The sequence below is a fragment of the Antrostomus carolinensis genome, unplaced genomic scaffold (genome assembly GCF_000700745.2).
Source record: "Antrostomus carolinensis isolate BGI_N321 unplaced genomic scaffold, ASM70074v2 scaffold31177, whole genome shotgun sequence".
In the NCBI taxonomy this organism is placed as follows: domain Eukaryota; kingdom Metazoa; phylum Chordata; class Aves; order Caprimulgiformes; family Caprimulgidae; genus Antrostomus; species Antrostomus carolinensis.
The window spans coordinates 72,098-89,717 of record NW_010325975.1 but is presented as its reverse complement, the minus strand read 5'-3'; the positions used below and the strand labels follow the sequence as shown (position 1 = coordinate 89,717).

The window sequence follows — 17,620 nt, the reverse complement described above, 5'->3', positions numbered from 1 at the left end:
GGTTGTGGTTTTTTCCCCCCTTTTTTGTCTTTTTTTTTTTTTTTTTTTTTTTTTTCCCCTAAAGATCTGGTAATGAGGGCAGCCTGATTTTCATTATTATTTTTGGTATCTCTTTACCAAGAGTGTTTTGACTGCAGAAGCTCCCTGTATTTTCCAGACATAAGCCCCTTTCATTAAATGTAGAAATGTTTTGCAAAGTCCTGTAGTTATTAAAGTTGTCATAAAACAATTGTTTACACAAACATTTCTGGTAGAGTTGCCATCCAAGCAGGGGATCTCTTGCCCTAACTTTTTTCTTTCTACAAGAAGCTGTAGCGCTGTGATTGATAAATGAGCATCCATACAATAACTTTTCTTTTTTTTCTTCTTTTCTGATGGTGGATTCCCTTCGGTCAGGTTTCCAGGCAGACTCAAGCACAGGATTCCTACCATGATAAAGGCAGAGAGCACTCCGAGGAAGGTGAGAAGCGCATGGTCCTGTATTGCGATATTGTCCCTCTTAGTCCCTCTTTGAGCCTCTGTAGGGTCCTCACACTGGAGCTTGGTTTCTTTTGGGAAACATAAATTTAGTACCTTTAGGGGAAGGGGGATGCCAGGGTGCTTTCAAAGTGCATGTAAAAGGAGATGAATATATAGTACATTTATCTTGAGCGACCAAATGGTATTTCAGTTGTTTAGAAACTGATAAGTAGGCCAAATGGATCTTCGCTGAAGAAATAACTATTTTTACGATATCAGCTTAAACACATCTATCTCTTCAGTCATCCAGTGCAGCTGAGTCGTGTGTGTTCAGAAACTCTTGTGCTTTTTTCCCTGTAGCCAAAGTCTGTTACTTAAATCTCCTCTTACGCATCTAAGCATGAACAGACCTTTTGCTTTTTTTTAATATACCAGCTGGTTAACGTTGATTGAGGGGGACCGAGGAAATAACAGAATTTTTTGAATATCATTTAGGATGCTGGACATACGTGCAAAGAATGTGTGCTGTGAAAGATGGGACATTATGTTTAAAATGAAATGCTTATTACGAACTAAACAGATCATGAACTCCCTGTAAAGACACAGTTTGGTCCCAGTGCTTTTGGGGACTCTGTAGTGACCTTTCTCCAAATTGGTCATTAAACAGCCTAAAAGCAATAATGGCCATGCTCATAGCATTTTGGCAGTGAGGGGAGGAGGTCAGCTCTGTATAGTTTTCTTTTCAGCCTTGCATCCTCTTAAATCTCACCTTTGAGTAGAATCATTGTCAACAGTCGCGTAGGTGGGAGACCTGTTCCCCGCCTTTGCAGGATCTGGACTCAAATTCTTTATTTTCCTACAGAATAGCCTCCCTGGCTTGGCTTCCCTCTAGACTGTAGTGCCATGTGTGTTCAACAGTCCCCCACGCCCCCCAAATCATTAGGGTCTCCTTCCAAGCCAGCCCCTGCCCTCTAATTGTTCCCGGTGAGTGAGGCCAGAATGAATTGTTTGCCGCACGCAGTGGCTCAGCAAGGGGAGGAAATGATTATATCTAGTTATCACTGCCCTGTTCCTCCCTTTCCTAACAATGATGTTGGAAAGCCGTACTGGCAATACTTCCGATTCCACGAATCCTAGAGGGATATATAAAATAGGGGAAAACTGCTACTTGAGAAATCTGATGTCATTGCTGATGTTTCTACCTTGACTTGAACAAGCACTAGCAAAATAAATTGGTTACTCTGAGGCTATTCTATATTTTAAGTGTAAACTCCTCACTAAGAGTATTTACTTCTGTAAGAATTAACTCTTAAAAAAATGTTACTACAAATTGCTGCAGACAACTTTCTACCAGAGGTAATTTCTATGGGTAAAGAAACATTTGCATGCAGAACATTTTTATAAATGCACAGTACCTGTTTAAGTGCTCTAACTTAGAAGAAATGCATATGTGGGGAATAATGTAATCATTGTTTCCTCTTCCATAGGAAAGCATCCAGACAGTGGCTTATACAGCAAGGGACCATCATACTCTGGTTATTCTGGGTATATCATGATGCCAAATATGAATAACGACCCGTACATGCCTAATGGATCTCTGTCGCCACCCATCCCCAGAACAGTGAGTTATCTCTTCCAAAGACTGGTTTTGGCAAGCTGGGTTTCCTCCTGTTTGGTCTGCAGTCTGTGTTCATGCTGGGGGTTTTTTTGGGTAGCTCCAGTTACGGTGAAGGTTGCACTTCTGCTGTTCAGAGCCTCCATCCAGTGGAGTCTGAGAGCTCTTGGAGGTGTTGGTCGTGATCGTGGTGGAAAAGCCGAGATTAACGTCTGTGGTGTCTGACAGGGCTTTGGTGGGGGGAGCCCTGGTTTACGACTGTAGGATAAAGTACAGCGGAATGATGTAAATTCTGTCTTTGTAGTGACTGGGACAGATGTGAATTTTCTGGCTTTAACTCTTTGTTTGTTGAGGGAAATCAAGGGCTGGAAGCATATCTGCTGAAGTTGCTTGTCAGTAAGATGAAAAGATCGGATTTTATTTTTTTTTTTCTGTCAGATATGGCATTGCTCTTTGCTGATTGATATTTATTTCTGCCATCAGTTGCTCTGCGTGAAGGCTTTATGTATCTGGCAGTATTGCTTTGAAATATACTCTGTATCTTCAGCCACAAATTGTGAAATAGTCTTTCAGGAATTAATATCAACCATGATGTAGTTGTTACAGCTTTCCTTTACACTGTGGCAGGCACTGATTCTTCCAGGTTGGTCCCTCTGCTTCCATTGGTGTAGAAGCACGTTTGATGGATTTTAATGTACTTTTAATTTTGGATAGTCAATTCCTGTTCATTCTTGTAAACCTCTTGGTATACATATAGAGTGATGGGGAGGCAATGTTAAAATGAGCTGTGGAAATTATATTAGTAGAACTGGAGTGGAGCAGGAAACAAATCTGCTTGTAGGCATTCTGCTGAAAAAATGCCATTGCAGTTATGTGTGCTGTGATATGAAAAGTTGGATGCTGTTTTTTCCCTGTGATAAAGCAGTTTTCCATCTTGCTGGCCCTTAGATTTTTCCTTGGCAGTCTCTACCAAACAACTGGCATTATTTTGCTCTCTGACGTTCTTGCTTTTTCTTCAGGGTTGTGGCTTTTGACTTCAAAAAAGAGGGGGCTTAATCTATATTGGTAATTTGACAGTAACAGAGCATGTTAAATTAGTGGATGTTCAGATTTGGAATGACAGGGCGGTTTGACCCTTTTTGTATGTCACCCTTTGCCTTTGAAAGATACAAAAACTTGTGCAATGTATTACTTTCTATAGCTGTTTCTGGAAAGAACCTTGTTTGTGTATAAATTACAGTTCAGAGGCTTACAGCCATTTAGGGCAAAGCATGATGACCACAGTCTGTTGATATTTGTTGTTGCAAATGCTGCTCTACAAAAAACTTCAGTTCAGATGTATCGTGGGGAAAAGGATGCGGCTTCTCGAGAGGGCATCGAGACTCACACTTGCCCCTTTGAGGAACCAGAAACTTCAGACTTTTTTTTACCCCCTCTTTCCCACATTACCTTCCTAAGAAAGTCCCTAATGCTGGTGCAGAGCTTTGAACAACAAAATCCAGTTTAATAATTCACTGAGGATTTTCTCCGTGTACATGTGCTGTGGAGCTGCTGCATTTTACTGATCTGGCATCGATGCCCCCAGTATATTGGCTTCTTTCGGAGGCTGTCTGCTTAGGTCCTTGAGGAACCGTACTGCGTGGGTACGTTGGAGGGGAGGTGGAGGGGAAGTGCATCTGCTTTCTAATTGTAAAGCTGCCTGCCGAACATCTGAGAGACTAATTTAGTTCAGTGTTGCTCTTGCATGTTAGAGCAGCACCACTATTTTGGTAAAATACTGCTGTTGCAGGGCTACAATGTTGACATAAGCCTGGAGTTCTTTCAGTTTAACCACAAGGCTACACACTTGAGTTATTAAATAATTTTTTTGTTTAATTGAACTATAATCTTTGTTAGTCTCCTGGCTGACAGCTGGGTTTTAATGCACGCGAGATCAAAACGCTGCATCCAGGACATGACACGCTCGCTCGCTTCATGGCAAACCACAGCTCCGGTGCCGCGTGCTGCTGCCCGTTAACCTTTGCAGGGTCCCAACTGCCGCCCCGCCGGTTTGCTCTTGCTCCCCTTTTTGGGTGGACGTGCTGGGACTCGGGGGCAAGGAGCAGGTCATCAAGCGCTGGAGGTGGAGGTCTCCCCTGGGGTGTCAGTCCCTGGCCATTTGTGCGTGGAGCAGCCCTGCGGTGTGTACCTTCGCCCTCCTATTTGCATGACAAAGCCACTTCTTGTTGATGCATCTGTTGCCTGGAGGTGTTAGGCAGGATTAAAAAGCCGCCCTGGGGCACTGAATCTTTTTTCTGCCCAGCGGAAACCCTTGGAAGGACCCGGCTGCCTACAAAGTGCCCAAGGGCTGTGGCCCTGGGGAAAGACGCCCAGACCCAGGATGGGGACCATCTCTGACTGGGCGGCCTTAGCTCACTACGCCAGCACAGACAGAGCAAAGATTTCTTGGGATGGGAGAAAAGTTACTTTCACCAACATATGTAGGAAAAAAAATACCTTTTTTTTTTAAGAAAAAGACGAACAGTTCACGTTCTTGCTCTGTAAAATTAAAAATACAATTCTGTAGTCAGACACAGCGTGTCTAATAAGCCTTAAAAGAAGGAAACTGAAGTGCAATTTCAGTGCAGGTTTTGGAGGGGAAAGGTTGTATTAGGAGGATTTCAAATCTTCCAAAATCTGCTGTAGTTAGAGTGGTCTCATTTTCCCTTCCTTTTCTTTTTTTTTCTTTTTTTTTTTTCTTTTTTTTTAATTTTACTGGAAACTGATTTGCCTGTTACAAGTTGGATTTGTAGGAGCAGGAGAGTGTTAATTACAAGCTCAGGTACAACCCTCGCACCACAGTACGTATTCTTATCAGATAACCGGGTAAGTGAAAAAGCAAAGCAGTTCGTTGGGGAGGATGCAGGAGAAGTGGCACGTGATGGTACTAAAACCGCAGTAACACCTGGTGAACATGCATCCTGTGTGCTCGAGATATCTTTTGGTGGTTTCTCAGCATCATCGGGGTTCTGAAGATGGGAGATGGAGACAGATGTGTGGGTTTTTTCTTGCTTTTTCGTTAACCAGACTAGTTTTGGGGTAGCAAACCTTTCTCGTCTGTGTGATGGGAACGTGGGCACAGAGTAGGTGACTGAAAAAGAATAATTTCTCTGTGTCTTAAATTCATCCAGAAAATCGTTTTCTCTTTGTTCTTCCCTCTTTCCTAATGAATTAAACTTTCTGTAGGAAGACAGGATTTCTGCAACCTCCCTTTTGTCTGTTCTTATCTCTTCTTGGGGTCTGTGTTTATTTCTTTGTGGCTAAACTGTTTCTTTGTATCAGCTGTAGGTGTTAAGTAGGTTGGAGGATACAATCTATAAATACCTTACAGCAACTTGTAAAACAAGGTATATCCATTTGGAAATGAAGGGGAATTCTGCTAAGGGAATTTGAATGCAAGGAACGTTTTTACACAGGACACCCTTACTCTGCCCAAGTTTTGGATATTCCTTGTGTGCTTCTGCATGGCAAGGGGTATGGAGACAGCTTCTATCTCAAAGAACTAACATCCCAGGAGAAATTGTGTGGGTAATATTGACAGGAAGAAGGGTAAGGTTAGAAACAGCGAGAGTGGGTGGCTACACAGCCTCACTAAGAGGGGTTTATTTCTCTAAACGCATCTTGCTGTCCCTCTGTAAGCAGGGTGGTTTACTTGCTTGTGGGGAATTTTTGGGACCTCTAGGGGAGTGTACGGGAATGTTAGAGCTAGCATATCCAGCTGCAGAAGGACACGAGCCTGATTTTTCCTAATGTTGTCTTTTCCTGAGAGTCAGCTTCTGCTGACTGTGCAATTGTAGGCTCTTGCTGGGAGCTGTGGTCAGCTGAAAGCTCCCTGGCCCAGTGTGACATGGGCTTTGTAGCACAGATGTTGGGGCTCAGGTCCTGCTCCTGCTCCTGTATCACCCATCAGAAAGCTTTGTACTAGTTCCCAAAGTGGTATTGGAGCAGGATGCTCCGAGGGCCGTAGACAGCTGTGGTCCCGTCGCACGTCTCTTCTCCCTGCAACCTCAGATCCGTGCCTGAGGAAACGGGTTGCACGGGCAGGCAAGGGGCTCGACAAGCCAGAGCTACTCACCCAGCACTGAGGCTCTGCCGCTTCATTGTGTCTTCTCAGTGAAGTCAAATGATGCCAATTAGATGCTTAAATAACTTTAAAACTGGGTGCAGAGGAGCACAAAGCTTCCCAACTGTATGGAAGCAGAAATTGCTGGGGTTTATTCAGGTTTACACAGAGAGGAATTTTAGCACTATTTGCTGAGGGGCTCGTCAACTCGCACTGAATGCCAGCACTGGGGAGAAAAGGAGTCTGCTCAGAGCTAACAGAGGGACCTCGCTGCTGCAAACACATCTTGTCAGCTGCTCTGACTCAAGCGTCACAGCTGATCAGGCTAAGATATGAGCCCGGTCTCTGTAAAACACAAACCCAAGCCATGAATGGTCGCGGGCTGAGTTTGAGTGGTGTTTTTCTTTCTTCCCCTTAGTAAAATGAATTCTCCATTTAGAAAAGGGGGCAGAAGAAGTTACTGCCATGCCTCTAGGTTGGATTTTGTCCAGAGCTTGATCTGGTTGCTCATGATAAGATGGCACGATCCAGGCAGTCTCTTATATACTTACGTCCATCATTAGCGTGGTCTTTGGGCACACGCTGGTGAAGACAACAGCCTTTCTACTTTTGATGCCTTCTCCTTGTCAGGATGATGCAATTAGCAAATCTATGTAATTGTGAGTGGGCAAGAGGTAAAGAAAATGTTCTCCCGACATCTCAGTCCAGAGGCAGCAACTGCGTGTGTGTGGCTTCAACAGAGGCGTAATCAAAAACCCCACCCATTTCAAATCATCAAAATTGGAGCTTTTGTATATCAATATGTGTGTATGCTTATGTCCTAAATCTCATTTTTTCTATATATCTAGGAACTAATTCAATATAAACTGTAAACAATGGAGCTGCCGCTTACATTTTAAGGCAGTTTAAAAGCAAAATGTAATTCCTGTTGTTTTGGTGCTGTGCCACTACTTCTCCAACTTAATCTCAGCCCAGAAAAAATGTTAATAAGAATAGCTTGTTACGAGCTGCAAGTGCCAGGGAGGATATGGCTTGAGAAGAAAGCCTGAAGCTCCACAGGTTCAGGCATCAAAAGAGGAAAAGCCTTTTTCCAGATACTTGCAGTGCTGCGTGGCTGCAGGCATTGAAAAGCTTGGGTACCGCAGGCCTGGCTCCTCCTGAGTACTTAACTTCTGTTTATAGTTAGGGTAAACTCCTCTTGATATGGGAAGGAAATAACCCACACAAAAGCATTTTACTGCTGCTGTAATATTTCTGAAGTCCTATTAGAGGTATGTGCTTTTTTTGCTAGTAGTAGAACACTGTCTCTCAGAAGAAGAGACACGCGCAAGAGTTCTGCTTCAATACGGACACTGAACATTTTGCAGCCCGAGGTCTGTGTGTGGTGTGGCCTGCTGTCATCTCCCATGTTGCTCTTGCACAGATAGATACTGATCCAGTGTCCGAGGGAAATGCTGCCATGAGCCGGGCGGTCTGTGGGTCCTTGATCAGGTGGAGGCAGGTTGTCCTCAACGTATGTCCTCCACGCTGCTGCAGGGCACCCATGTGCCATGATGCTCCAGTTGTGCATAAATGACTCCCATTTATCCCAAACTGCCCCTGCCCTGGCTAGCAGACATTTATCTCTAAGCTGGTTTGGGTAGTAAGGCATGTTTGGCATGAAGACCATTCTCATCTGGCCATTGGGTTGGTCCCTTCTTGCAGGACGTGGTGGGGAAGGCAGCGCAGCTGCTTGGCGTGCTGCTCCTGCCCAGGCAGTTGGGGATTAGTGTCTCTGTCGCTTCGTCCCTTCGTAAGCATTAGATTCACTTAAGAAAATTGCATTCAGAATAACTTAATCTAGCAACCCAACGGCTTCTATTTTGAGACTTGGATCTTGTGGATATGTTTATTTAGTTTGGGTTACCCACTTCAAAGGAATCTGTCCTCTCAGCAAGAAAGTGATTGAGCACTTAAATAAAAATGTATTCATTGAATCTTGGGGATTGAGCTAAGAGTGCAGTAGGGAGTTAACGTGTGTGCCAACTGTGCTAATCAGCCAGGGATTGCCTGTTCTCCTAAAGGGGAAGAAAAGTGGTCTGAACTGCCTGGGGAGACGTGGCATGTCTTCCCCTGGCTTCTAGCTGTGGTGTTGCTTGCTGATGCTTCAGGTTGAGATGAAGGACCTAGAATATCTTCGTCTGTGATCTTCAAAGATACCAAATCCCTTGCGTAGAAGAGCGTTTGCATGGAGCTGAAAGGTCAACTCGATGTCTGTTTATTTTCTTTAAGTGGATGTGGGTATAGGTAAGGTTGAAGCGTAAAATCAATAGGATGAGCTTACTCAGCAAAAATTACAAGTGTAAATTTCTGAGGCTTTGATTGATTATTTATAAAATGAACATTAACTTAAAAAGTAAGTGTACTGTTGTCACCAGCTGTAACACATGAACCAGAGAATCACTTTGGTTAGGAGTTATTAGGCAGGCCAGAGAGCTGTTAATTCCCAGAGGCATCTGTCTATCCAAGTGCTTTCAGTACTCTAGCCCTGTACTTCAAACAGCTCCACACAAGTCAGCGGGCAGGTCTGCTTCACCCAGGCCAGTGCACGGGGGAGAACTCCCTTGGGAGCCTGTGATTTCATGCATGTGTTTGCCACAAAGTACCTTCTGAAAATGCATGTGTGTGTGCTTGTGGTGCAAGGGAGCTCTAGTAATGCTGCTTTGGCAAAGAACAGAAGAAATGTGTTTGCTGGACTTTTTGTTTTTTCCCTCCTTGCTTTCTGAGCAGGGAAGCTTTAAAGTAGATGGAAGCAGGCTGCTGCTGCATGTCCAGGCACTGCGCATAGTTGACGGCCCTGCTCTAAGAAGTGCAACCATGAATTGAGGGAGCCGCAACAAACCCCGCGGTGTCAGCAACAAGGAGTGAGAATTCACAGAATTGAAAGGCGTGATGCTGAAATCCCGTTGGTACTGATGGCAGCTCAGCTTCCTTCCCCTTAGCTGACTTGAAAGGAGGTCTGGATGGCGGGGGGCAGGCATTATCCAAAGAAAACCAGTCTGGAATTGGTCTCATTTGTCATGTACCTCTGAAAAACAGGGAAAAGAAACATGGGGATTTTCTTGGGCAGTTTTTTTGTCTCAGAGGTGGAGAGTGATGAGCTCTAAAAAGCTATCCCTGTAGGCCTTGCAGTTCTGGGTTGGTGGCACCGTCTGCTCAGAACCAACGCTCTGTCTCAGTAACTGGACACTTAGCTATGCCATAAGGCTCTATTTCTTCAATTTTCTGCCTCTTCTGTATTTCAAAACTGCCTCAGAGATTTATCTTTGTGACCGTCTGTTGTCTCTCCGCAGTTGTGGCGTATCTTCTTGCCTTGATCTTTCTTCATCCTTCCCAAATCTTGCATTGGCAAGCTTTGTCTAGCATAAAAAAAGTACAATAGGGAGGTGATGATTAAAGGTGTCAGCACTTGTCAAATGCAGACCACACTTGGGGAGAAGGCCTTTCCCTGCTGATGTGCTAAAATGCAGATAAAAGTATGTCCAGTGATGCAAATGTGTTTACTTTGTTAAAATGCCACAATCCAGCGATTTGTTCAGGGTCTCTAGTTTCCAAAGTTTGACTGGTGCTGCAGCAGGTTTAGGAAGCTGCAGTTACAAGTGGTAATTGTGTTTTTGGTTGTGCTCTATCCCTCCAACCCCCTGTACTGCTTTCATTGCAGTTTTGTGTAACTCCCATGTACCCCCATGATAAGCGAGGTTCCTGCCACCAACTCGTGTTATGTCCCACGGGACCATGCCACCAAACGGTGCCACAGAGCGTCTTCCTGCCACGCGGCTTTCCAAATCCTTTTTTATGAAGCTACTTCCTTCTCACACCTGTGCCCTCTCCTCGATTCAGGGTTTGCAGCAGCTCGGTTCATTGTGTGGCACTCCTTGTATCCTCATTGTTGGCATTTCTGTTTCTGAAACCAAAGAAACACTTGTTACAGAAAGTTGAGGTGAAGCAGTAGACTTGCCAGGCTTGACACAGTTCAGGGAACCCTCCAAATTGGGGGAGACTCCGATTTCTCCCCTCAACATCTGCATGTGAATTAGCCCCCGTGAAGAGTGAAAATTGGGAGAGCTTTTGAGGATATCAAGGAAATAAGCCATATATCAGACATACTAAAATCCATTTTGAAAAACATAAGCAATTAAAATAATTTACCCTGTGAAGTGCCCCTAAAGCTTTTTGTTTCGCTGCCATCTGACACTAGCATGCTGGGTTGTATTTGTGTCTGTTTTTACTGCCTGATTTTCTCCTGCATGCAACTGAAATTCAGCTTAAAAAATAAGTTTGAACTGAGCATGTTGTATTTTAAAAATTTGTTACTCAAAAACCCTCTCTCACACATTATTTCATGTCTTAAATGCCTCTGACACACGGAGAAAAGGAAGCTATGCTGGATTTCAAGGAAAAAATAAATAACATTTTTAAAAGCTTAGCTCTTAAGCGTGTGGATTTTCTGGTGGTGGTGTGAATTTTTTTTCCACTCTCTCAGTTATTTTGAGGATATTTCTAAGATAATAGTGCAGAGATCCTGTTTTAGATGTAAATCTTCAGAGGGAAAACTCGGAACAGGAGAACCACAAAAAATGCTAATTTATTAGGCAACTCCCCAGACACTTTGACAGCACTATTGCAAACACGGCTTTTTTTAAACTGGCAACTACTAAGCTTCTTGTCAGAGTGACCTGTAAAAGATGAGTTCATACTTTGTAATAAGGAAATACTAAGAGATTCTGGAAGAGTTGGTCAAAATGCTCTTTTGCTTGAAACTTTTTAAATTCAAGGGCCCTCCTAAAACAGCTTGTGTAGAAAGCTTTCTCTCTTGCTTTGAAATTTTAAATTCTTCCTTTTTTTTCTTTTTCTTTCCAGGGATATTTGTGTAAATGAGAATATTGCAGGCTAATGTGGCAGAACAATAAATACTCAGTTGGGAAATGTGGTTTAATCAAAGCTGGTTCAGAAACCCCTGTGTTTGGGGCAGAGGCAGACTTCTTTGGAGAGGGAGATTTCAGAGATGATTTTTGTGGAGCTTGTCTTCAAGCTCTGGCTCCAGGACTGCACATAAATACATTCTGCTCGTTAAACAGTTGTGCTCACTGCACAAAAACCGCCCTTCTCTATTAAATGACTCTTTCTGGCTAGCATCTTCTGGACAAAGCATTTTTCCAGGTTCAGTCAGCAGAAGAGTTTGTGCATGGGTCTCGCGTTTCTCTTCTGGAGGTGGCTTTTCAAGCCCAGGAGCTGTAGCTCAGGAGTCAGCCAGGGACTAACATTGGCCCTTCATGCTTTACCTATGTCCCCTCTCCTCTGCTGGGCTTGGTGGGTCCTCCTGGGAGGGGTTGGCTGGTTAAGGCAGCGGCTGAGATTTGAACCCAAGGGGTTAAGCCAGGACTGGGAGAGCTGCCACTAGTAACGCAAGTGCTGCTGGTAGGTTATATTTTTTTCTTGGGTGGAGCAAAAGTTTGTGCCTGTGCAATTAAGCATGAAATAGGTAAATTCTGTGTATAATTACCCAACGTAGAGTCTAGTGTTGAGGATATGACCCGTGGCAATCACAGCGCGTCAGTGATTGCTGGCAGATTCCTGGGAGGTATCCCTGGTGCCCACACTGGCATGGGGCCGGGAGGTCATGTCCCCTACTTCCCCCCACTCTGCTCCCAAAAGCAGAGGCTCCATCTGGGAGGAGTTTTCTGCAAATGAGGACTTGAAAAAGCAACATTTGTTCAGAGACTTTGAGGTAGGTGATGGCAGAAGTGAGAACAAAATCCACGTTTCCCAGGTTTGCTTCAGGAACCCGCCTGAAACACAGCTTGCTTGTAAAGATGGGTTTCTTGGATTGTTTGGGGGTTTGTTTTGGTTTGGTTTTTATGAAAACAAACTGTAAGTCTGAGAAAGTAAAAACTGGGATTTGTGTGGAAGGAGGGAATAGGAGGATTAAAACCAGTGGAGATAAGAAGAAAGTTGGTGTCAGTGCTGGCTGTGGCTTTTTCATACCCAGCCTTTCAATTATGGACCAAAGAATCCTACTGAAGTTTCTAAGTAGAAGCAAGGAGGGACCTAAGGAAATTAAAACTTTTTGTCAAAAAGCAGACTTTGTTTTCTCATATTTTCCCTCCTTGCCATTGCAGCAGCACCTGTATCTTCCTACTCTGTTTTCGGTTTGCTCTCTCCTGCAGAGGGAGCAGACTGCTTGCCCTCACTGTCATTATTGCACCCCCCACTTTTGTCTCTATCCCTCTCTCAGAAGTTCAGCCCAGACACGGTTAGATAACCAGCACAGTGTGCTCCTTTCCCACAGGAGCTGCCATCAATTTGTGACAATGTGCCAGGAATGGCTGACCAGGGTTTCTCAGCTGGCTCCCCTGGGCACCAGTGCAGTGGGGCTTTTTATTTTAACATGGCGCTGTGAAGACCTTGCTCTGCTGCTTCTTAAAGCAGTTGTTTGGGATGGCGTCTTGGCAGCGATGTCATCTGTCTTCCTCTTCCAGCTGTGGTGGGCACCTGCCATGGCCTCAATGATGTCCATGCCCTGTGCCTCAGCAGCTTCCAGTGGGAAAATTGGCTTGCAAAGGAGATGTTGGCTGCTTTGAAGCTGGAGCCTTTGAATTTCTGGGCATCCTGAAATACCTGCTACTTTAACGTGTGCCCAGGCTGAGCTCACTGGAGCTCAACTCACAGCTTCCTGTCTGTGTTTCTTGAGCAGCGTGCCCTGGTGCCACCACCTCCTTGGGGTTACCCGGTTCATCACTGTCATTTTCTTTTTCCTTCACAGCTCTGTATGTGCAGCTTATATGTGGTGGCCACAAACTCAGTTTGCTGCAGTCATGCAGGTCATCACTTTGCAGGGATCAGGATCTGAGGAACCAGTGAGGTTTGCTGTCAGGTCCCCCAGCCCTCTCTGACGCTGAAAAAGCCAGCGTGAGGAGAAGCTGTGCCTCTGCTGGGGCACAGAGAGCTGCCTGTGCGGGTTATGCGGTGGGCTGTGCTGTATGAAAAGCTGACCGACAGCCTTCGCCTGCCTCTTCTGGGCTAAATGGCACCTCTTACATTTCAGGGAATAGTGCGAAAAAGTAGCAAGCTTTCAAGCAAAAGTATCAAGTAGCAAGTGAATCCTCTTGAAATGAACAAAGTTGTCTCTGGAAGGGAAAATAAGCAGTAATTATGGTAAAACATACTTTTTCATCACAGTAATGGTTTGATGCTGAAAGGCAGGGTTGCAGATTCTTATAAAAGTGACTTCTCTCCTGTTGTTTCTTCACGGTGGTGAGTGTTTTGGAGACCTTTGCAATGTTGCTTGCTTGGTTTCTGGAGGCTGGCATTCGCTTCCAGATACTTGGGACTCCTTGTGGGATAGGCAGAAGTTGAATTAGCTGCCCAGCCACCATGGCAGCAGATACCTCTGCTTGCAGCAACTGCTCCAGCTCTCTGTATCTTGCTTCTCTTTCCTCAGTGTTGCTCTCTGTATCTTGCTTCTCTTTCCTCAGTGTTGCTTTATGAGCATCCCTCCAATTATCAGAGCAGACACTAGAGCCACAAAGAAATAGTCCTGATTTAAGAAAGTGGGCTCTGCAGAGGAAGCAGTAAATTTGCTGGGGATGGCAGGAGAACAGAGGGAGGAGGGAAAACTCCAAAACCTTGGATTAACACAGAAGAGACTTCTGTCTTAATACTACTTTAAAAAAACATATAAGCTTTTACGTCTTGGTAAAGAGCTTGCTATGTTTGGCTCTAGTTTCAACCTCAGTATGGTTAGTGTGTGTTAAGTAAAACGAGACAGTTTCCCAGCCTTGAAATGACAGGGACATAAGCTCTGTGTCCACAGGGAGGGAGGGCAGATCCTTTTGCTGTTGTTTTTGAGTTGGGGTTTTAATGACTACAGGGAAAAAAGGAGTGTTAGAACAGAAGAAGAAAAGCTATACAGCTAAGAGGAAATTATTTTTATTGCTAATACATGGGTGCTCATAATGTTTAATTCTTTACAGCTTATAATGTTTAATTCTTTACAGCTTATGCTTTATTTGCACATTCTTCCTTCCTCACCACTTTGCACGCTGTAGTGGCAGCTACCATATATCAAAATTACTGCTCTTAAAAGCTCCTATTCAGTGGTTTTAGAATGAATAAAAATATTTGTCAAAGTAGCAGTGGTGCTCAGACTGGTCAGCGTATGGACACAAAGAGTGGTTTAGCTGCTGCACCCTCCCGGGCTCTTGCTATTTACATCCTCCTTATCCCTGCTCCTTTCCACTAATAAGTTTTAAAAGTTCCCTGGAAATATTTTTCCAGGGCAGTGTAGGTTTATGTTTAATAAAAGTTCAGGGCAGTCTTTCCTGATAGAGATTTACTTTTGTTTTCACCAGCGAAGCCAGATGAGGAGAGAGGAGCAGTGTGGGAGTGTTTGATGCCCCTGAAAACAATATTGTGGCAAGAGTAGTTTTAAGGCAGCATAAGAGTTGTCTGTATGACTGGAGGAAAGGGAGTCTTAGAGGAAACTTCGTAGTGTTTTACACTTTTAGATCATTATTTAACTTTTTAGATAATTAATGGGGATTTAGTGTTTGTTTGTCATGTACTGTGTGTCTGGTTTAGGATAAGTGAACCACCGTCACTTTACTGCAAGGAACTGCAGAGGGGAGGCAACGGCCTGGGCATCTGCATTATTTTGCCTGGCATCAGGTGCTAAAAGTCACTAAATGTAGGGTGAGTCACAATATTTTTTCCTGATTTGACTCGCTTGCCCAATCGTATTTTTACTTCAGCCTTTAGGCTTGAAAAAGCATGTGCATAATCAGTTCATTTTGTGTGGTCTAGGCTATAAAAATGCCCCCTCTGTTCTTTCCATATGAAAAACGTGTTTTTAATTTCGGGGAACTTATATAATTTTCTGTGCTTTCTTTTGTATCTCAGATTAAAAACAAATGCTCCCTTCCCCTAACTTTGCATGTTCCAATTACGGAGTTGTGAAAATAAGTCATCCTTCAGCTTTTGTTACTTTAAAACAGCTATCGGTGATGTCAGAGTCAATACTAAAAGCATTAAGAATGCTGGCAGAATGTAATGCAGCTGCAATCCAACATGATGTTGGAAATGGGGTTGAGAGCATAAAGGCTTTCCATATTCCCAGGGCGCACAACTGCTCGCGGCCTTGGCTTTGATCTCTTCAAAGGCTGCTGCCTCCTCCTAGAGGGAGAGACTTGGCTGCCACTCGCTCGCATTGAAAAAAGGCAGAGGTCTCTATTCAGGCAGAAATCAATCACTGTGCAGAAACAATTATGTGTAATTCAACCATCATGAAAACAGGGCGAGATTATGGGTTTGTTACCTGAGTGACTGCGTGGAGACGGGGAGCAGCGGACGCGGGAGTCCTGCTGACATGCCACATCTTGATGACAATTATAGACACATGAATGATGTGGCGGGCGGGGGCGGCGAGATGACAAATGCTGGTCACGCTGTCCAGCAGAGCAGAAAATGAGGTTACAATTGGGAGATAATGTTTGCATATGTAACCATATTTCAGCAAGCTGGGCAACTTCAGGGAGTAGTGGAGACGGGCGATTGTAAACAAAGTCCGTGTGTGCCATGGCTATCAGCTTTCTCCGATGCAGAAATGCCTGTGTGCAGTGAGAAACCCGGGTGCCGCGCTCTGTAGAACTGGTTGTTTAAAACAGCCTGGCGGCATTTTTTTGGGGATGAGGGAAGAATTGCCCGGAAAAAAGAGAAATCTCTCGAGTTCAAACCTCAGAAGGCAGAGGAAGCAAACCAAAATCTTCTCCATCTCACCGTGTCTTGGGACAGGGTGGTATTAGCATGGCAATGAGAGATCACTGTTTATGAACGGCACTGACGAGCACGTCTCGCGTCTCCTGCCTTCCCCTCCCAGCGGGGATTTAGGCGAGCCTTGTGGCAGCGCATCTCTAAGCGAGAGCATTTTTAGATTTGCATGGTAACATTTTGGCTGCAGTAGGCTGTCGGTAGTGTGACGTGATGCTCAAAATATCTTCTGATGTATAATGGCCTCCTTTAATTAGGACTTTTTTTTTTTTTTTCATTCCCCTGAGTGGTGAGCAATAGCTGACTGTCTTTAAAAAGAGAACTGGCATGTGTAGGATCTGCCATGAGAATATTTATTTAAAGTATTATTGCCTATAAAGTCTTAAAATAGTTTTCCTCCCAAAAAGGCAAAATAAAACACAGATGACATTATAAAATGGTATCCCCGCTCAGTTTGGTACACAGGACGAGCTTTACCTTTTATACTGCTCCGGCTTAGACATCAGAGGCGCATGAAGCTGCTTTGAGTTACAGATCTTCAAACAATAAGTCAAAACAAAAAATCAATCCCTCCAGTCCCTGGGTGCAGTTAGCTAAAGATAAAAGAGAAAAATAAAGTTATGCTAAAGCAGATAGAGGGAAGGAACAGATATGCCAAGGAAACACAGAGGACAAGTGCAGAGTTGAAGTGGGCCTAGTGTGAGCCAACATCAATGAATTTTTATCTTATCAAAAAGTTTTAGGGTTGCCAATTCTTTTCAAACTGGATCCACTCTGCTCTGGGGCTGCCTGAAGCGTTGTCTTCAATAAAAGTTGCTTCTCCCTACCCTCCGCACACCTCCCTCTCACTCCTAAATGTAGTCGCACACCAGGATTAGGCTGTGCCTCACTCAAGGTACAAAATTTCACTGCAGACTTCAACAGTAAATTAAGGACTCTGATAATCCCTTGTTATTACAAATATGAGCTGAGATTTCTTTTTAAGTATTTGATGAAAGATATATAATCTCAAAATGAGTAAAACTATTTCCTTCTGGTGATACTCCCCACCCTGCATCCCAATAAATTAAAATTGCAAAGGAATTTTTAGAATAGATTTTTTTGTAATTAATTGATTTTTTTAACCATTTTCCATAGCTGATTCATTAAATTTTTAATGCCAGTTAGCTGTCTTGATTGAAGCAAGTGAGTGGCTTGAGCCCTAACCTGCAAAAAAAAGAATATCTTGCCCCAGAGTTGTGATACGCAAGCTAAACCTCTCTGTGTCCCTCTTCAGGATGGACAGTCAAGCCAAAAAAGCCTTCTTTGGAAAGAAGTCTGTTGGCTTTGAGTTTCTGCTGTTTCTGTTGCAACTTTGAAGGGTTCTATAATGGGGACTGGTGCTGGTACCCACCTATGGGCATGTGAGAGGCAGAGAGGAGCAGGTATTGCTTCACATAATAACTACTCCAGCAGCAGAAAACACATTTATCCAACCAAAAGTAGTTAATAGACATGGATCATGCATTGTGTGCAAAAATACCTGGAATGTGCTAAAATTCAAAGGATTTGGGAGAGTCTAGTTGATGTACATCTTCAGCCCAGTAGCTGATGTCACAGGGCCTGTTTCCCATCTGCACTGCGGCGTAATATCCATTTCA

General features: G+C 44.0%; 1 protein-coding gene across 1 annotated transcript in view; it reads left to right on the top strand.

Moving 5' to 3' along the window:
• Positions 1 to 396: 396 nt before the first annotated feature.
• Positions 397 to 17,620, top strand: part of LEF1 (lymphoid enhancer binding factor 1) — a gene marked incomplete at its 5' end in the record, with an annotated part of 68,920 nt that continues 51,696 nt past the window's right edge. The window contains 2 exons of the mRNA XM_010171430.1: positions 397 to 460; positions 1,947 to 2,080. Coding sequence (XP_010169732.1) covers positions 397 to 460; positions 1,947 to 2,080 — 198 coding nt within the window. The remainder of the gene's footprint in view (positions 461 to 1,946; positions 2,081 to 17,620) is intronic.